The 21,541-nt window shown below is 50.8% G+C and overlaps 1 protein-coding gene across 2 annotated transcripts in view; it reads left to right on the forward strand.

Moving 5' to 3' along the window:
• Window positions 1-21,541, forward strand: part of TRRAP (transformation/transcription domain associated protein) — a 737,638-nt gene that overhangs the window by 138,488 nt on the left and 577,609 nt on the right. For both annotated transcript variants that reach the window (XM_086940544.1, XM_086940545.1), the window contains exon 25: window positions 646-843. In XM_086940544.1, coding sequence (XP_086796670.1) covers window positions 646-843 — 198 coding nt within the window. The remainder of the gene's footprint in view (window positions 1-645; window positions 844-21,541) is intronic.

Consider the following 21,541-nt stretch of genomic DNA (forward strand, 5'->3'; position numbering starts at 1 on the left):
GTAGCTTTTAGATTTACCTTCAGTAGAAGGTTTTGTTAAAGAAATTGCGCTCCTTGTGAGAGATTTAATGCAGTAACAGATTTTACCGAGACTCTGTGCCCTCTCCTGAGGGTTTGCTCACTCTTTTTTTTTTTTTGTACAAATAGGCGGTCTTAGAGAATGTCCCTATTTGTGCATTATACATGCCTACTATTGTAGGTTTCTCTTTCTCCCCTATCTCCTTTGGGGATGAACTACCTTTTTAAAGCTCCAAATCAAAGCTTAAAACATTGTATGGTAGACTACTCCCTGCTCCATTGAATCATTAAACTAGTTTTACAAAGGTTACCAAGATGCAGCAATTTAATGATCATGTACTGAGTCACATGCTGTCAAGTAAGAGAGAACACTGTAAAAGATAAACTTTCTTTCCCTTGAATATGCATTTTTCTGCATCTGGCTAGTAAAGTAACACAAAGGTTCAAAATGGAAAGTGCCGTCTTGGGGCTTGCACATCATAATGGAAGGATGGCTGTTATTTGTTAATTTGGACATGGTTTTCAAGAGTGTTGGTCATGTATTTATGTTGAATTAGTTAGTGATGGTCAAACAGTGTGGCTTGGCTGATGCAGGGACCGTTTTCATTTGCCCTTTTCTTTATTTCAGGCTTGCCAGCTACCTCTGTTTTCCTACATCGTGGAGCGTCTATGTGCCTGCTGTTATGAACAAGCGTGGTATGCAAAATTGGGTGGTGTTGTGTCCATAAAATTTCTGATGGAACGCCTACCACTGATTTGGGTCCTTCAGAATCAGCAAACCTTCCTTAAGGCTCTCCTTTTCGTCATGATGGACCTAACTGGAGAGGTACTCTAAAGTATAAGCTGAATCTAAGCAGAACTTTGTTTTTGTAATGACTTGCACTCAGCTGAAGGGTTTTCAGACCATGTTATGGTTAGCAAATGACTGCACCACTTGTATTCCCTAAATGTGCTGAAGATGATTTGAATTACTGCGGCCCAGACTTGTTTGTTCCCCTAGCCCCAGTTAGGCGCCATTAATACAACAGGTTGCTTAAGTTTTATTGTGTTTTGCAATTTTTTATTGGGAAATCTGAACACACAATATAAAAACAGGGAGGGGGCGAGAAACATGAAATGTCATTCATGACACAATAATACAGCCGGAAACAATAGAATACATAATGAAATAAAATACTGACCATATGACATGCTGAGTTTCCACATAATAGGGTCCCTAGAAGGGCAAGGAATGACACCATGAAGGAGGGCTCATGGATCCACAAATGCATAGAAAATAATCAATGGATAATGGTGGGGAACTGTAAGGAAGATGAAAAGATGACTGAGGAGAACGAAGGGGAAAAGAAAAAAAACCAGGAGGGTCCATACTCTCATCCACACTCACACGTGGGGGGGGGGGGGATTCACGCAAAGGAGTGAAAGGTAAGAAAGAGGAAGGAAAAAGGAGATGGAAAAAGGTGGAAAACAAGAAGGATGGCAGAATTACTGGATGTTAAACTGCTTTAGCACTTTATAGTATCCGTCCGTTTTGCAAAGTAAAGAAGGATGATTGCTATGCAGCATGTACAAATATTTGCTTTTGAATGTTTCCTGTTTGAAATTGCAAACAATTCACATCTGTTATCAAAGTGTGTTCAATGCGAAGAAGATGCTAACTTAGTCCTCCTAATTTTATGTTCATAAATATTGAGTGCATATTGGGGGACAAGGATCACCAATGCCAACTTTAATGTTATATTTTAAAGTATATTCTCATATTTGCATTATGTAGGAAGCTGGCTCTTTATATAGTGTACCAAAAAGAGGTAAACTGTGTAAAAAGTCCATGCAAACCCCAATCAGTTTACGGAGGCACACATGATACCCCAAATGCTCTTTTTTCTGGTAGTGTGGGCGAGCAGTTGGGCATATTAGAGGTTTGTGCTAAACATTTGTTGCACACACAAAGTTGGTAAGTGAGACATACACGCAACACAGAAATCCAACACCAATTTATAAAAATAACACACGCTTTTATGTGAATTTAGATGCCAAGATCATCGGAATCGGTTAAGTACTTTTTGAGTTATGAATTTTTACAGTTTTCTAAAGTTGGCAGTGCAATTTTTGGGAGTCGTAATGTTATCCTATGTCGGAAAAACATGTACTACATTTAGGCACATAACAGCGACTTACAGGGCCCAGGGCACTTCCAGTCAAAATTGCATCGAATACCAGACAAAAAGTGTGTGTGTGGGGGAGGCGGTGTGAGAAGTTGGCCTGATATGCAGTGCTCACTATTCTAGTGAACACTATGTATCAGTCCAGACAACCCTTATTGATGATTGGTTGTAAGTCAACCTTATAGACCAGCTATCCTAGTAGCGTGGATACGAGCAGTCTAAGGCTAAAGACTCGAGAGGGCGTGTTAAGCCAGCTGTTATACCACACATATACCCCTTGAATACCAAGTGAAAGGACACCACACAAGTGTTATGAAAATAAACAGTGTATTTATTAAAATCGCAACAGCCCTGTACTCTTTGAGGACAGGGTACTAAGCACAAAACAAAACTCTTACGAAAATACTTAAGTTAGCACAGTATACACAAATGCCCGAGGGGCACGGAAAACCATATACTCTGAAAGTGGAATGCGAAATTACTAGCGGGTAAGTACAGTACTAATAGGCTTTGGAATCGCTAGGACTTGACTATAGAATCGTTAGATTACTTCTAGGAGACCCAGGGGACTCGGGTGCAGAGTGTGCACTCTCACGCGTGATGCGGGACAAAGTCTATGGTAGCTAGTAAAGACAAAGTTAGTGTTCTCGGGCGAACCCGACCTGGTAGGAGGAAAACGAAAGTGGATTCTGACCCTTGGATAGTGAGGCTATGCTGGTGCACCGAGATGCCGAAGTTACCTAGCCCAGGGGCTGCAGCTGCATATGTCTCAAAAGACGTCGGGAATCCTCGTAGACGGACCAGGAGCCTGGAAGAAAGATGCTGGCAGGCGACCAGTGAAGAGAGTTCGAAGTGATCCAAGCCTGGATCTTGAAGATGGATGACACCTGAAAGCAGAGGGGACCAAGTTCGTGACTACTAGCCAGTAGTCAGGTGGCACCAGGAGGGCACCGGATGGTAGTCACCTCGACTAGGTGAGTGGGCGACGCTGTACTCTGCAGATCTCACGGACCAGGAGGCGTTGTCGGCGACCAGGATGGAGGAGCGAGCTGTCCCACGATGGATGAAGCTGTCGGCGTCGCTGGACCCAGGATTGGGCAACAAAGCCTTGGCTAATTCAAGCCCACGCGGTGGACCTAAAATGGCGTCTTGAGTGGACCAGGAGGGTCCGGGGTGCTCCTCTCTTGGAAGGGAGCAAGGGCCAGTCTGGAGCAACCAGACCAGCAGCAGTGATGTCGTCGGGCGTCGTTAAGAAGGCCACAAGCCAGCGGGCTAGTAGCCAAACAACGCGGTGAGCAGCAAAAAGCAGAAGGGCCCCACGCAGATCGTGGAGATGCTGGGAGGCTGATCTTCGGTGCTGGAGCTGCTCAGGGTCGGGGCTTCTCGGACCCCAAAGCACTCACCAGAGGGTCGCTCGGCGGCCGTGCTGTAAAGAAGTCGTGCAGTCTTGGCGATAGTTGGTCCCTCGAGGTCTCGTCTTACTCACTGTTCTCAGCTTGGCTGTAGAGGTGAGTAGAGGTCAGAGGTGCCAGGGAAGCCGGGTCTCGTCGAGCTGTGTCGTCGGATTCCTGAGGAAGGACTTGCAGCTGACCGCAGTGTTCTTAAGATGGTTCCTGCGGATGCAGGGTGACTACTCCTTAGTCACAAGGGAGAATCTTGAAGAAGAAATCTTGAAGTCCTTTTGCAGAAAGTCGTGTCTTGATTCCAAAGATGATCTAATTTGAACAGGGGGCCCGCTCCTATCTTTATACTAAGAAAAGGGGCTGACCCGGTGACTACGTCCTGCCTATGGGTGGGACTAGGAGGGGGGTGGTTACACCCCTCTCCCATGCCGGACTTTCCCCAGGCCAGGGGCTGGTTTGCCCCTGGAACTGGTTCTGACCGGCCTATGCGTAGTGAGCACCGGGGTGCCACTCAGCAGTCACCTTCCTGTAAAGCCCTGCCTACCCAGGATACACAAAACCCTGTCTGGGATGGTGCTAGCACCGCCCCGGACAGGAAACCCTTTGTCCAAGCTCTCCTCGCTGGAAGGACTCCCAGCAGCAGGAGGTCAGACTCGTGTCTGTGGTGGCAGCATCCATTTTGTGGAGCTGAGGCTTCGTTTAACTTTAACCGGGGTTCACAGTTACATACATGTCGTGTCCCTCTAGAAGGGTGGAATGCTAACCCCGTCGCCAGAATTGGCGAGGGGTTAGTATTCCAATTCGTATGACACCTTACTCGACATGTTTTGAGAAAGCAATACCAAAGATAGCATTTAACCGCGAGGATTATAATGCACTTAAGAGTATATGGTATGCGTTATCATGGAACAGCTATTAGGACTTGGTTCCGCAAGCTGCAGACGGGCTCAGCTCATGCCAGAGCACCATCTCAGACGATTCCAAGCACTCTGCCTTCGGGATTGTCCAGGCCTGCCATAGGAGTGACTGATAGGAATCTGTGTGTCCATTTTTAGGGTTAGATATAGGTATACTATATCTACAGCAAAGGGTGATTACACGACTTTGCCCCAGCTGTCATGCAGCCAGTTGTGTCAAATTTAGGAGGCCAGCCAGGGGTGGCATAATACATGCTTCAGCCCCTGGTAGGCCCTGGGTACACCTATGCCCTGAGTTACAGGGTCTGATAAGGTGGCCCAGTACCAATTGGTAAATGCACCTAGGGTGCATGTTGTAATTTAGAGAGAGAACAGCCAGGCTGTGGGTCTGATTGGCAGGCCCACAGCCAGAGAAAGTCGTAAACCAGTGAAACAAAAGCAAAAAAATCTGGGTGATCATAGGATTGCAGACCCTACTCTCCTACATGACACCCCCCCCCCCCCCAAACTTTGGGACAATAAGCTAACCTGACCAGGTGAGTCTTCTTGTTCTAAGTGGAAATATCTGGAGAGCCCATCGGCATTGCCATGATCAGTACCAGGTCTATGTTCCACTGTAAAGTCCATCCCCTGTAGGGAAATGGACCACCTAAGCAGTTTGTGGTTTTCACCCTTCATCTGATTTAGCCATAAGAGGGGCTTATGGTCGGTCTGAATCTTGAAGTGAGTGCCAAACAAGTATGGCCTCAGCTTCTTCGGGGCCCAAACCACAGCAAAGGCCTCCCTCTCAATAGCTGACCAATTCTTCTCTCTGGGGGTCAGCCTTCTGCTTATAAAAGCAATGGGCTGGTCTTGACCATCAAAATTCAGTTGAGATAGAACAGCTCCCACACCCAACTCAGAAGCATCTGTTTGGACAATGAATGGTTTGGAGTAGTCTGGACTCTTGAGGATAGGTGCTGTGCACATGGCCTGCTTTAGGCCATCGAATGCTTTTTGACAGCCTGCTGTCCACTGAACCTTTTTTGGCATTTTCTTACTTGTCAGTTCATTTAATGGAGTCACAATTGATCCATAGTTCCTGACAAACTTTCTGTAGTAACCAGTCAGGCCCAAGAAAGCTCGAACCTGAGTCTGGGTGGTTGGAGGAGCCCAGTCCCTGATTGACTGTATTTTGCTCTCCAGTGGCTGAACCTGGCCTCCACCTACAAGGTGGCCCAGGTATACAACCTGTGTCTGCCCTATCTGGCACTTGGTGGCCTTGATAGTGAGGCCTGCTGCTTGCAGAGCCTTAACACTTTCCTCAGGTGGACCAGGTGATCCTCCCAGGTGGAGCTAAAGACCGCAATATCATCAAGATATGCTGCACAGAAGTCATCCAGCCCAGTGAGGACATGATTCACCAACCTTTGGAAGGTGGCAGGTGCATTTTTCAGACCAAAGGGCATTACCACAAATTGATAATGCCCACCAGGGGTTGAAAATGCTGTCTTGGGCTTGGCATCCTCAGCTAACCTGATTTGCCAATACCCAGCTGTCAGGTCAAATGTGCTTAAGTAGTTGGCAGAAGCCAATCTATCTATAAGCTCATCTGCCCTTGGTATTGGGTGGGCATCAGTCTTAGTGACTGCATTGAGACCCCTGTAGTCTACGCAGAACCTCATCTCTTTCTTACCACCCTGGGTGTGAGGTTTTGGCACTAGAACTACTGGACTAGCCCAAGGGCTATCTGAGGGTTCAATGACTCCCAACTCCAACATTTTCTGCACTTCAGTTTTGATGCAGTCTCTAACATGATCAGGCTGCCTGTAGATTTTACTCTTGACTGGGAGGCTGTCACCAGTGTCAACCTCATGGGTGCACCAATTGGTCTGACTGGGTGTCAGAGAGAACATATGTCTGAAAGACTGAAGAACCTGTTTACAGTCTTTCTGTTGATGCTCAGAGAGGCTGCCACAAAAGACAACACCATCTACTGACCCATCATCAGGATTCTGAGTGAGCAGGTCTGGGAGAGGGTCACTCTCTTCCTCCTGTCCCTCATCTATGGCCATGAGCAAGCTCATGTCCTTCCTGTCGACATATGCTTTGAGCCTGTTGACATGGAGCACCCTGTGGGGGGCTCCTGGGAGTTCCAAGGTCCACCAGGTAGGTGACCTCTCCCTTTTGCTCAAGAATTGTGTGGGGCCCAGACCATTTGTCTTTTAGTGCTGCTGGGGCCACTGGCTCCAACACCCACACCTTCTGTCCAGGCTGATAAACAGTCAGGACAGCCTTTTGGTCATGCCAAGCTTTTTGGAGTTCTTGACTGGCCTTAAGGTTTTCAGATGCCTTCTCCATATACTCAGCCATCCTGGAGCGGAGACCAAGTACATAGTCCACTATGCTGGTTGCAGGCTTTTTGAGAGGTCTCTCCCATCCTTCCTTCACCAAGCACAAGGGTCCTCTTACAGGATGCCCATACTAAAGTTCAAAAGGGCTGTAGCCAACCCCCTTCTGTGGGACCTCTCTGTAAGCAAACAGAAGGCAGGGAATCAGGACATCCCATCTACGCCTGAGCTTTTCAGGTAGTCCATGAATCATCCCTTTTAGGGTCCTGTTGAACCTTTCAACAAGCCCATTGCATTGTGGATGATAGGGTGTAGTGAACTTGTAGTTGACACCACATTCCTTCCACATAGCAGTTAAGTAGCTTGACATGAAGTTTGCACCTCTGTCAGAGACAACCTCCTTAGGGAAGCCCACTCTGGAGAACACTCCAACTAGGGCCCTTGCCACTACAGGTGCTGTAGTGGTCCTAAGTGGAATCGCTTCAGGATACCTGGTGGCATGATCCACTACCACCAGTATAAACTTGTGCCCTGATGCTGTCTGGGGTTCCATTGGACCAACAATGTCAATCCCCACTCTTTCAAAGGGCACCCCCACCACAGGCATTGGTATAAGGGGGGCCTTTGTTGTGCCACCTGACTTACCACTGGCTTGGCAAGTGACACAGGAGCGACACAACTCCTTGGTATCCTCATTCATGTGAGGCCAGTGAAAGTGTGAGACAAGCCTGTCCCAAGTCTTTGTCTGGCCTAAGTGACCTGCTAAGGGAATCTCATGGGCCAAGGTAAGGAGGAAACCTCTCTGAGACAAGGGGATAACCAGCCTCCTGGCCATGCCAGGCTTGGGGTCTCTTGCCTCAGTGTACAGGAGTCCATCTTCCCAGTATACCTTGTGGGTACCTGTGGCGTTCCCAGCAGCCTCAGCAGCAGCCTGCTGTCTGAGGGGTTCAAGGGAAGGGCAGTCTAACTGGTCCTTCCCCAGGTCTTCCCTTGAGGGGCCACCTGAACCCAGAAATTCAACTTGATCAAGTTCGAACTCTTTAGGCTCAGTTTCCCTCAATTCCTGTAGGTCAGCCTCCTCTGAGACTTGATCCACAACCTGGGGCAAGGGGGAAGGCAATGCCTTAACCCTACTGCTCTTCTTCTTGGAAGGTGTCTGGTCCATTGTTCCAGGATCCAGCACCTGTTCAGTGGGGCATCTTCTGGCCTGTGACCTAGTCACAGCAAGCACATGTGCTGGCAAGCCTAACATCTCCATGTGAGTCCTATGCTCCACTTCTGACCATTGTGATGACTCCAAATCATTGCCCAACAAACAATCCACTGGGAGGTCTGAACTAACTACAACCTTCTTTTGGCCAGTTACCCCTCCCCAGGAGAAAGCTACAATTGCCATACTATGACTGGTAGTGACATTGCTTGCATTGGTCACCAGGAAATCTGTACCTGGCATGATCTGTCCAGGGTCCACAAAGTTAGGTGTCACTTTTCCATTAATGAAAGGTGTCTGTCTGTATTTGCCCAAAGTATTGGGACTGACATCAGGGGATATATCCACATCCCCTGTACAGACAAGGACAGCCTGAGTGAGTGTGCCAACTAAGTTGTCATACCCCTCAGAACCCAAGGTTAACCCAACTAAACCCTTGGGAGGTGCACTACCACTGCTGACTGTACTAGGGGGCACAGGTGCCTTAGGGGCTGCAGTGGCAGGAGTCTGCCCTCCTCCTTTCTTGGTGCACTCACTAAACCAGTGAGTTTTACTTTTGCAGTATTGGCACCACCTTTTAGATTGGCCTTCTTGATTCTTCTTTTTCTGGGGAGCCTGACCCCCACCCTCTTTGGGTTGTTGGGGACCTGTTGAAGACTTCTGGTCATTTTGTTCCCCCTTAGAATCTTTACCCTTCTGGTCTGCTTTCTTCTGACCACCTTGATTCTGGCCCTGGTTCTGCTTAACTCTTGTTCTGACCCATCTGTCTGCCTTCTTTCCCAATTCTTGGGGAGAGGTCAGATCCGAGTCAACAAGATGCTGATGCAACAACTGGTTCTGACAATTGTTTAAAATTTGTTCTCTCATGATCAAATTGTACAATCCTGTATAATCAGTAACCTTACTGCCCAGCAACCAGCCCTCCAAAGCCTTAGTGGCACAATCTACAAAATCAGACCAATCCTGAGACTGAGTTTTCTGGGTATCCCTGAACAGCAACCTGTACTGCTCAGTGGTTAGGCCAAACCCATCAATCAGTGTATTCTTCAGGACTTGGTAATTGTTAGCATCCTCAACTCTAGTAGTGAGGAGCTTATCTCTACCTTTACCTTCAAAGGAGAGCCACAAAATAGCTGCCCACTGACTCTGGGGAACACCCTGCACAGTGCAGGCCCTCTCCAAAGCAGTAATCCATTTGTGGATGTCATCCCCTTGTTTAAAGGGGGGCACTATCTTATTCAGGTGCTTTGTATCAAAACTCCTTTCCCTATTGCTAGGTATATTGCTGCCACCAGTGGGTTTTGACCCACTCAATTCTTGCTCTCTAGCAAAGGCAAGTCTTTCTTTGGCCAGGGCAAGTTCTTCCCTTTCAATCCTCAGATTGACTTCCCTTTCCTTAGCTTCATAGATTCTCCTCAGAGGGGAGGTCATCCTCCTCAGAGCAGAGTTCTGAGAGCCATTGGTTTGAATGGATCTGTTAGAGCCTCTTGATAGAGACCTAACTCGTCCACTCCCAATGTTAAGCTGGCCTGAGAGGGGTCCCAGGGGTCCCATGGTACCATTCTCATGCCTGCTTAAGTTGGACCTGGTTAGTCTACTGACTTCTACCTATCCCTTGTCTGCCTCATCCCCTGAGAGATCCTCATCCTCATCCCCTTCATCAGTCTCAACTGTGAGGTGGATTAGGTCAGGATCACCTCGGGTTCCCTCTAGGGGAGGCATGTTCCCATCTGGATTAGAAGGGTCTGTGTTACCAGCCCTCCTGGCATCATAGGTCTCCAAGAGACCAATCAAAGGGAATTGTAGGGTTAGAACCCTGTTTTAACTCCTGGATGTGCAGATTTGCCTCATCTCCTGGAAGCTAAGAGCAGCATATCTGGAAGTGACCTGTGGAAGGTCCACAACCACAAGAGGGGTCTCTGAAGACTCTCCGTGGTTAGACATGCTTCTAGTGTGGTGTAAGTGATGCACCTACCTACACTATTTGTTAGCCTACTGATCCCTTGCTAAGAGTTGCAGCCAAGGTGTGCTAAGCCTTGAGGAGCTACAACAGCTGGTTCAGTAGAACTCAGAGTATTCTAAGCTAAGTTATATGTACCTGAAGTACTTATGTGATCTTTCAACAAGATATTCTTAGGATACGTGTGGTAAAACAACAGCAAGCTCAAATCCCAACCGCTGCTCACCAATGTGAGAAGTTGGCCTGATGTGCAGTGCTCACTATTCTAGTGAACACTATGTATCAGTCCAGACAACCCTTATTGATGATTGGTTGTAAGTCAACCTTATAGACCAGCTATCCTAGTAGCGTGGATACGAGCAGTCTAAGGCTAAAGACTCGAGAGGGCGTGTTAAGCCAGCTGTTATACCACACATATACCCCTTGAATACCAAGTGAAAGGACACCACACAAGTGTTATGAAAATAAACAGTGTATTTATTAAAATCACAACAGCCCTGTACTCTTTATGAGGACAGGGTACTAAGCACAAAACAAAACTCTTACGAAAATACTTAAGTTAGCACAGTATACACAAATGCCCGAGGGGCACGGAAAACCATATACTCTGAAAGTGGAATGCGAAATTACTAGCAGGTAAGTACAGTACTAATAGGCTTTGGAATCGCTAGGACTTGACTATAGAATCGTTAGATTACTTCTAGGAGACCCAGGGGACTCGGGTGCAGAGTGTGCACTCTCACGCGTGATGCGGGACAAAGTCTATGGTAGCTAGTAAAGAAAAAGTTAGTGTTCTCGGGCGAACCCGACCTGGTAGGAGGAAAACGAAAGTGGATTCTGACCCTTGGATAGTGAGGCTATGCTGGGGCACCGAGATGCCGAAGTTACCTAGCCCATGGGCTGCAGCTGCATATGTCTCAAAAGACGTCGGGAATCCTCGTAGAGGGACCAGGAGCCTGGAAGAAAGATGCTGGCAGGCGACCAGTGAAGAGAGTTCGAAGTGATCCAAGCCTGGATCTTGAAGATGGATGACACCTGAAAGCAGAGGGGACCAAGTTCGTGACTACTAGCCAGTAGTCGGGTGGCACCAGGAGGGCACCGGATGGTAGTCACCTCGACTAGGTGAGTGGGCGACGCTGTGCTCTGCAGATCTCACGGACCAGGAGGCGTTGTCGGCGACCAGGATGGAGGAGCGAGCTGTCCCACGATGGATGAAGCTGTCGGCGTCGCTGGACCCAGGATTGGGCAACAAAGCCTTGGCTAATTCAAGCCCACGCGGTGGACCTAAAATGGCGTCTTGAGTGGACCAGGAGGGTCCGGGGTGCTCCTCTCTTGGGAGGGAGCAAGGGCCAGTCTGGAGCAACCAGACCAGCAGCAGTGATGTCGTCGGGCGTCGTTAAGAAGGCCACAAGCCAGCGGGCTAGTAGCCAAACAACGCGGTGAGCAGCAAAAAGCAGAAGGGCCCCACGCAGATCGTGGAGATGCTGGGAGGCTGATCTTCGGTGCTGGAGCTGCTCAGGGTCGAGGCTTCTCGGACCCCAAAGCACTCACCAGAGGGTCGCTCGGCGGCCGTGCTGTAAAGAAGTCGTGTAGTCTTGGCGATAGTCGGTCCCTCGAGGTCTCGTCGCACTCACGGTTCTCAGCTTGGCTGTAGAGGTGAGTAGAGGTCAGAGGTGCCAGGGAAGCCGGGTCTCGTCGAGCTGTGTCGTCGGATTCCTGAGGAAGGACTTGCAGCAGACCGCAGTGTTCTTAAGATGGTGCCTGCGGATGCAGGGTGACTACTCCTTAGTCACAAGGGAGAATCTTGAAGAAGAAATCTTGAAGTCCTTTTGCAGAAAGTCGTGTCTTGATTCCAAAGATGATCTAATTTGAACAGGGGGCCCGCTCCTATCTTTATACTAAGAAAAGGGGCTGACCCGGTGACTACGTCCTGCCTATGGGTGGGACTAGGAGGGGGGTGGTTACACCCCTCTCCCATGCCGGACTTTCCCCAGGCCAGGGGCTGGTGTGCCCCTGGAACTGGTTCTGACCGGCCTATGCGTAGTGAGCACCGGGGTGCCACTCAGCAGTCACCTTCCTGTAAAGCCCTGCCTACCCAGGATACACAAAACCCTGTCTGGGATGGTGCTAGCACCGCCCCGGACAGGAAACCCTTTGTCCAAGCTCTCCTCGCTGGAAGGACTCCCAGCAGCAGGAGGTCGGACTCGTGTCTGTGGTGGCAGCATCCATTTTGTGGAGCCGAGGCTTCGTTTAACTTTAACCGGGGTTCACAGTTACATACATGTCGTGTCCCTCTAGAAGGGTGGAATGCTAACCCCGTCGCCAGAATTGGCGAGGGGTTAGTATTCCAATTCGTATGACACCTTACTCGACATGTTTTGATAAAGCAATACCAAAGATAGCATTTAACCGCGAGGATTATAATGCACTTAAGAGTATATGGTATGCGTTATCATGGAACAGCTATTAGGACTTGGTTCCGCAAGCTGCAGACGGGCTCAGCTCATGCCAGAGCACCATCTCACACGATTCCAAGCACTCTGCCTTCAGGATTGTCAAGGCCTGCCATAGGAGTGACTGATAGGAATCTGTGTGTCCATTTTTAGGGTTAGATATAGGTATACTATATCTACAGCAAAGGGTGATTACACGACTTTGCCCCAGCTGTCATGCAGCCAGTTGTGTCAAATTTAGGAGGCCAGCCAGGGGTGGCATAATACATGCTTCAGCCCCTGGTAGGCCCTGGGTACACCTATGCCCTGAGTTACAGGGTCTGATAAGGTGGCCCAGTACCAATTGGTAATTGCACCTAGGGTATATGTTGTAATTTAGAGAGAGAACAGCCAGGCTGTGGGTCTGATTGGCAGGCCCACAGCCAGAGAAAGTCGTAAACCAGTGAAACAAAAGCAAAAAAATCTGGGTGATCATAGGATTGCAGACCCTACTCTCCTACATGCGGGTGACCATGTCAAAAAGGGGTGCTTTCCTACAATCATCCCCTCCCAAGAATGTGGTGCTGTCAGCTGTGACCACAGCCTCTCTCCAACCTGGTTTCCTCATTGCCTCTGCTGGCTCCTCTACAGTTCCCTGTGCTAGACTGCGCTGAGGTACAGACTGGGTGTGGATCCAACATTGTTCTTGCATTCACTGTGTGAGATGTTCAGGCAGATGACTGTCTCCTCTGGAGAGCCTTCAAGCCACATGGCTTAGGACGCCATATGAGTCATGCCAGCGGATTCATAGCCAACTCTCTTTGACTGTGCACCTGCATTAGCTGAAGCCATATAGTTGTTGGCTGTTTCACAGCTCAACCCTATACGGTGCTACAACCAACTCCACTTCAGAGGCCTCTGCTCCCAGGCCTCCAATGCCATTTGCCCATTAGAGTCAATGGGGTGACCCTGTGTCCCTCAGAACATGGGTATTAGTTATATAGACAATAGTTGGTTCCGTTGGGTAATACAATTGTTGTGATTTATGTCTTAAATGCAAAAGCAATGATTCATCTCAATTTGTTATCATCAAATTACAAACAATTTTTAGATAACAACACACCAGGAGAAAAAGAATTGACAAAAACAGAGCTGATTGACTCTTTTGTTATTTCAAAAAGATAACAAATATAATTATGGCTGTCACAAACACCGATGTATTGCAGCGATACAAAGATGACTGTTGTGAAGAAGTGACATGTGATGACAAGTGAAATCAGTGGTGCACTATGTACATGACATACATTGGTCGCATAGATAAATACAATTCAGAAAGCCTGTCATGTCCTCTGATTTTTAAGATGAATGCAAGGAACAATGGTGATTTTAGGTTACGGTCAAGCACACTGTATGGACATTTATGACAATAACGTCAACTTTTCGACCCTAGAACCAGCACAGTGATGTGGTAAAAAACGGGTCTTCTACAGGACTGTAAAGAGGCGGGTGGACAGCCATGAGGCTGATAATCCCATGAATGCGATTAAAGGAAAGCTGTGATCCAATCAGTGAAGTTAACGCAAAGCTGTAATCCTAATAAAAAATCAAAAAGTCAGGACGTTGTGGGGATCCAGTAAATGTATCCAAGGTAATAAAGCTGATCAAATCAAAAAGGAGACATTCGCCATCCGGTCAAGTTCTTCTTGTGAAAACAAAACACTCCGAGGGTTGGAGATCTCCACCAGCAGGTTGGAGTCTTAAATGTGGGCAGTGGCTCAGATACTTGACTCCCACCAGCCGGTCGGAGTCATATTCGGTTGAGTGAGCATGTTTAATAATGCCGCCAAAAAAGGTCAGGTACATCTGAAAGAAACACGTTAGTATTAGATTCCTTACCTTAGCATATCCCCAGGCGTCAGTCTGGATCCGGAAACTTTTGCGTAGCGGTACCCCTGCGCGTCGGTAGGCGTCGTCTGCAGGCGTCCCCTGCGGCTCCGCGTCCGTCGTCGGCGTCGTGCGCCGTGATGACGTCGCTGGAGTACATAGACGCCGCCTCCGCGCGCTGACGTCATTACTTCTTTTTTCCGCGCCAGTTAGCGCAGATCCGAAGAGCAGTACTCCGGTCTTTGACCAAGTTTTTTGATCTTTTTGATCTCTGAATCTTCATTCGGTGCCGGTAGGATGCCCGGTTTTAAGAACTGTGACGACTGTGACCGGACGATGTCGGTCATGGATCATCACCGACTCTGCCTCCGGTGCCTGGGCCCCGACCACGACGTGGACGCCTGCGTCGACTGCCGGGCCTTGACTAATAAAGCTAGGCGGGAGCGGTCCCGCAAGCTGCTCGAGCTCCGGGTGTCGGCCCCGCGTCGAGAGCGGTCCCGGTCCGGCCGGAGGTCAAGGGAGCGATCGAGGGAGTGGTCGCGGAGCCGTCACGGGCGCTCCGGGAGTCGTCACCATTCTTCTGGTTCCTCAGGTAGGAAACACAAAAAGTCGGGGCGTCGTCATCGTACCCCCGACTCCCCCCAACGCTCGCACGAGGCTGGGCAAGGCGCGTCCCCCGAGCAGATAGAGGCGTTCCTCGTGGCCATGAGGGCTCTTTCTCCTCCGGCGGGTTCCGCGGCGCCTTCGGGACCTGTGAACCCGTCTGGGGGCCCTAGCGGCTCGGGTGACCCTGCCTCGACGCCGTCGGGTGCTCCGGCCCGGCGCCGCCGACGGCTCCGATTTCGGCGCCGCAGTGGCCCTCGGGGTCGACGCCTGCTTGTCGACCGGCCACCCCGGCGCCGATTCCTTCGGGGCAACCCCTGGCGGCGCCCCCGCGCGGCGCCGGATCCGGCGTCGATCGACGCCGGGCTCGACTCCGATGGGGCCTGTGAACCCCGAGGAGCCGGTCTACATTGTTGACTCCGAGTATGGTGAGGATGTAGAATACGGAGAGGGGTGGGAGGGGTCTGAAGACCCTCTGACACGCGAGTGTCAGTATGACATGGACTGGACAGGTGACTTGGGTGACGCCAGTGGTCTGGATGACTCCCCCAACCCTGGCTTTGTCTCGCCTCCTACCGTGGCTACGGTGGAGGGGGCTGCCTATTCAGTGGTGTTGATGAGGGCTGCCAAGGCCTTACACCTTGAGCTCCCCGTCGCGGCCGTGAGGACTAACATCCTCACCGAGGTCCTCAAACCGCAGTCATGCCCACAGGAGCCACTGCTGCCGTTTAACGAGGCCTTAACGGACGTTCTTTTGGGCATGTGGTCCAGGCCCGCTTCAGGTTCGCCTGTTGATAGGAGCGTGGCCAGACGCCACCGTCCGTGTGCGGACGACCCCAAGTTTCTGTCCACCCACCCCACCCCTGAGTCTGGTGATCCAGGCCTCCACCTCCCAGACCGCATTCCCGTCGGCCCCGCCCGACAGGGAATCAAAGAGGTACGACCAGTATGGCAAGAAGGTCTTCTCGTCCCTGAGTCTGGGACTGCGGTCTTGCAACACCGCGTGCCTCTTGGGCCGTTACACCCACTCTCTGTGGGACACGGTCGCGGACCTGCTGCCTGAATGCCCCCCGGAGGTACGGGCTAAGCTCGGCAAGGCTATGATTGAAGGCCGAGACGCAGCAAGATATTCCATCAGGTGTGGTCTTGATACAACCGACTCGCTGGGCAGAGCGATGTCCACGACGGTGGCGATTCGTCGCCACGCCTGGCTGAGATCCGCCAACTTCTCGGCTGATGTCCAGAATGCATTGATGGACATGCCGTTTGATGGCAGTCGCCTGTTTGGCGACAAAGCAGACCACGCGCTGGAGCGCTTCAAGGACTCCAGGGTCACGGCCAAGTCCTTAGGTCTCTCGACCCAGCGCCAGCAAACGGGTTCGTTTCGCTCCTTTCGTGGCCAAGGAAGGGGCGGTCCCACACGTGCTGCCAGCCACTCGCCGCAACAGACTTATCAACGCGGTGGCGGCCGTGGAAACCGCCGTGGTGGCGGTCGGGGACAGCAGCGAGGTCAGGCCACACCTCCCCCCACAGCATCGGCCACTAAATCCTCCTAGTCTGAGCTTTCAGGCCCATGTGACACCGGTGGGAGGCAGGGTTCGCCATCACCTCTCCCACTGGCGCACAATAACCTCGGACAGGTGGGTGCTGCAGCTCGTCCGAAGGGGCTACTCCCTCCCCTTCGAGACATCTCCTCCAGCCATGCCACCGCAGAACCACCGTGTGTCGGGGGACCACTTGGCACTTCTGAGGGAGGAAGTTAAGCCCCTCTTGGCTAAGGGGGCCATTGAGCGCGCTCCTGGGCCAGAAGTAGGTCGTGGTTGCTATTCCCACTACTTTCTGGTACCCAAGAAGGACAAAGGGGGCCTACGTCCTATCTTGGATCTAAGGAACGTCAACGGCTTCCTCCGGAAGGAGAAGTTCAAGATGTTGACTTTAGCTCAGGTCTTGGCTGCTCTAGACCCGCAAGACTGGATGGTAGCGTTGGACTTGCAGGATGCGTATTTTCACATCCCCGTCCTGCCGGCCCACCGGCGTTACCTGCGGTTCACGGTAGGCCCCGAGCATTTTCAATTCATCGTGCTCCCCTTCGGCCTTACCAGCGCCCCACGGGTGTTCACCAAGGTGATGGCGGTGGTCGCAGCCCATCTGCGCAGATTGGGGGTTTCAGTCTTCCCCTATCTAGACGACTGGTTGTTGAAGGCGGGCTCGCCCCAGACAGTCGTCCACCACTTTCAGATGACGGCAGACCTCCTCCACGAGCTGGGGTTCTCCATCAATGTGCCGAAATCACACCTGTGTTCCTCTCAAAAGCTCCTTTTCATCGGAGCGGTTCTCGATTCGGCGCAGTTTCGGGTCTATCCTCCGGAACGGCGAGTCCAGGATATACAGGCTTTGATTCCCATCTTTCAGCCGTTATCCCGGGTTTCGGTCAGGTTGAAGCTGCGGCTGCTGGGGCTGATGGCTTCCTGCATCCTTCTGGTGCATCACGCCCGGTGGCGGATGCGGGCTCTGCAGTGGGACCTGAAGTTTCAGTGGGCCCAGCCTCAGGGCAACCTGTCCGACCATGTCTTGATCTCAGAGGGCACTGCAAGACAACTGCAGTGGTGGCTTACGGACCGCGATTGGGTCAGAGGCAGATCCCTCTCCCTTCCCCAACCGGAGCACGTTGTTGTGACGGACGCGTCCCTCCAGGGCTGGGGAGGCCACTTGGGAGAGGCGGAGATCAGAGGCATCTGGTCTCCGGCGGAGTCCCGGCTCCATATCAACCTGCTGGAGCTGCGGGCGATTCGTTTGGCTTTGAAAGCGTTCCTCCCCTTTGTCAACGGGAGTGTAGTGCAGGTGTTCACGGACAACACCACCGCCATGTGGTACTGCAACAAACAGGGCGGGGTGGGGTCGTGGACCCTTTGCCAGGAGGCTCTGCGCCTCTGGCAATGGCTGGAACGTCAGGGCGTGACTCTGACGGTTCAACACCTGGCAGGTTCTCTGAACGCCAGAGCGGACGAACTCAGCCGTCGGTGCTCGATGGATCACGAATGGCGTCTGAACTCGGACGTGGCGCAAGGCATCTTTCGGCAATGGGGAGAGCCTTGGTTAGATCTATTCGCCACAGAAGAGAACGCGCAATCCCATCAGTTCTGCGCGTTGGAGTTTCCAAGACGGCACTCGCACGGCGACGCCTTTCAGCGCGAGTGGAGTTGCGGTCTGTTATAAGCCTTTCGGCCTATACCACTTCTGCCCAGAGTGCTGAAGAAGATCAGGCGCGACCGGGCCCAAGTCATCCTTGTGGCTCCGGACTGGGCTCGAAGGTACTGGTATCCCGAGCTACTCAGCATGTCAGTCGGTCCCCCGATCCGCCTGCCCCTTCAGGAGGACCTTCTGTCGCAGCAACAGGGGACGGTCCTCCACCCGAACCTATCCAGCCTCCACCTCCATGCGTGGAGATTGAGCGGCGGCAGTTGAGGCCATTTGCCTTGCCTCCTGAAGTTTGTGATGTGATTCTGGCAGCCAGGCGTTCCTCCACGAAATCGGTATACGCCTGCTGGTGGAACAAGTTTGTGGCATGGTGCACAGCAAAGGCTGTGGATCCTCTCTCTGCCCCTCTTTCTGAGGTTCTTCTCTTCCTTCTTTTTCTTGCCCAGCATGGCTCTGCTCTGGGCACTATCAAGGGCTACCTTTCTGCCCTTTCAGCCTTTCTGAGGCTGCCTGATCAACCTTCTTTGTTCAAGTCCCCCATTGTAACGAGATTCTTGAAGGGCATCACACACATGTATCCACCTGTTCCGTTTGTGATGCCTCAGTGGGACTTGAACCTGGTTCTAACATTCTTGATGTGTGCTCCTTTTGAGCCGCTTCATTCTTGTCCTCTCCGTCTCCTGACTTTAAAGACGGCCTTCCTGGTTGCCATCACCTCTGCCAGGAGGGTGAGTGAGCTCCAGGCTCTTTCTGTCAAGCCTCCTTTCATGTCCATTCATCCAGATAAGGTGGTTCTGAGAACTAGGCCTTCTTTCCTGCCCAAAGTTGTCTCTGCTTTTCACATCGGGCAGTCCATCACCCTCCCTTCCTTCTTTCCGCCTCCGCATCCTTCAAAGGATGAAGAGCGGCTCCATCGTCTGGACCCAAAACGTGCGCTTTCGTTTCATATGGATCGCACACGCCAGTTCCGGGTGGATGACCAACTGTTTGTTGGCTACGTGGGTGCGAAGAAGGGACGGGCGGTACATAAACGGACCATCTCTCGGTGGGTCGTTCTGTGCATCAAAGCGTGCTACTCTTTGGCTCGGAAGGAGCCTCCTGTTGGGCTGAGGGCCCATTCCACTCGGGCCACGGCGGCTACTACTGCCCTGGGCCGGGGAGTCCCCTTGCAAGACATTTGCCAGGCGGCTACGTGGGCCTCGCTGCACACCTTTGCGAGGCACTACTGCCTGGACAGTCAAGTCCGGAGGGATGGCTTCTTTGGCCGTTCTGTCCTCAAGGTCTTTCTGGTGTAGGAATGTATTGGTTCGCAGACCCACCACTGGGGTTGGTATTGCTGGGGTATCTATTCTAAGGTAAGGAATCTAATACTAACGTGTTTCTTTCAGATGAACAAGTTACTTACCTTCGGTAACGATTTATCTGTAAGAAACATTAGTTAGTATTAGATTCCTTACCGACCCACCCATCCTCCCCGTTCTGCGAACGGATACCTAGCGTTAAGGACATCCCTTTCAGGGCCCTAGCTTCAAATGGCACCAGTGTTGGTTCTCACATGGCTCTGCGTGTTCTGGCGCGGAAAAGCTGTGTGCAAAGAACTGACGTCAGTGCGCGGAGGCGGCGTCTATGTACTCCAGCGACGTCATCACGGCGCACGATGCTGACGACGGACACGGAGCCGCAGGGGACGCCTGCAGACGACGCCTACCGACGCGCAGGGGTACTGCTACGCAAAAGTTTCCGGATCCAGACTGACGCCTGGGGATATTCTAAGGTAAGGAATCTAATACTAACTAATGTTTCTTACAGATATATCGTTACCGAAGGTAAGTAACTTGTTCTTTAGGGATCACGCAGTCATCTGTCGTCTGACTCGAACTTCTCGGAACCAACTGTTTTCCATTGCCATTTGCAGCACTGGGGGCTGGAGTCTCTGTTTCCATGCATCAGGTGATGTATGTCCTTCCTAGTCCCAGTAAATAATTTAAAGAACACAAGTTAGATCCAACATTTGTTGGAGAAAAGTCAGTATAAGAAACAAAGATCTAAACAGCAATACTTGCATACCACGCATAACATCTTTGGGACTGACCCAGATCCTCTTGACATCCTAGAGGTCATACTACATGACACAGTGACGGCAGCAAGGCCTCACGCTTTCTGCACCCTCTTTTTAGACACATTGTATTATCTGGCCATAAGGAATACCAGTTGCCTTGGTATATCCCCGGATATAGAGATGGAGTTTCCTGCTGGCCCACCTGCTGAATGTACTTCCTTTTATATGATCACCCACAGATTGGGCAAGGTCCATAAACTAACATTTTCTAGTGTAGAGACAAAATGTAACCTTCTCACTGAAGTTCTGCAGCCAGCATGGTATGGTTATAAGCTGTTGCTGCTCTTCATTGAGCTGCTTCTAGACCCAGTTTTAAGGGCTTAGGTAAAACAGATTTCTGCACCAGCCATCAGTAGGCTGGTAGCCAGAAGGCATAGACAATCCCAGATGGGTCCACAATTCCTCCCTATCCACCTATTACCTTAGACCCTAGTGTTTCAGGCTACTTATTGCATGCAATAAATTAATGGGGCTTTTCCTGTATCTCCTGCTGACCGGGAATCAAAAAAGCTTCAGGCAGGTGGAAATAAAATCTCAACCGAAAGCCCAGCATTTGTACCATAATCTAAAATGCCTTCTTGGACGCTCTCCCTCACTCAGTCGGATATTGCAAACATGGTGGTTTGCAGCATGAATCCTCTTCTGGATTCACATGCTGTGCATCTATTCTTCCATTTCCATTTTTGGTGGATGTCTTAGGCTACCATTTGGTGGTAAGTCCATTCCCTATGCGATGTCTGATGTGCTCTCCCGAAATTCCTGTTTGCGATCACCATCTTCTTATTCTTTTTTTCTTTTTCGGTCGGGACGCACGACGGAGGAGCTTTGAAGAGTTTTTTCCACTGCAAAACACCAAAGACCACTAGGGAGAATACCACTCTTCCACAGAAGGGGAGCTCCCTAACCCCGATGGGTTACCTCGCCAGTGAGCACCACGTGGTTGGAGAATGCTGAGGCATGGAGAACATCCCATTTAAATTTTGTCCCAACTACCATCACAAATTGGCATAGGGGACCCCCCACAAGGTGTGCATCTTATGTCTCACGAAGGACCACAGCGCCAAGGACTGCAAGACCGATTTACAAAAGGGGGTGGTGATGAACAGAGTGTCTGAATTGAGCAGACCACTCTTACCCAGTCCAAAGATCAGGGCTTGATCCATCACCGTTATTTATCTCACTGCCCCATCCCAGCTCAGAACCTGGCTATATGCAAATCAGTCTGTCCCTGGCCCAGTGCATCATGGGAACAGGGCAGACTAAACTACCAAGCCAATTCTTTACCAGAAAGGAGACAAGCTAC

Source organism: Lissotriton vulgaris, chromosome 10, assembly GCF_964263255.1.
Source record: "Lissotriton vulgaris chromosome 10, aLisVul1.2, whole genome shotgun sequence".
Classification (NCBI taxonomy): domain Eukaryota; kingdom Metazoa; phylum Chordata; class Amphibia; order Caudata; family Salamandridae; genus Lissotriton; species Lissotriton vulgaris.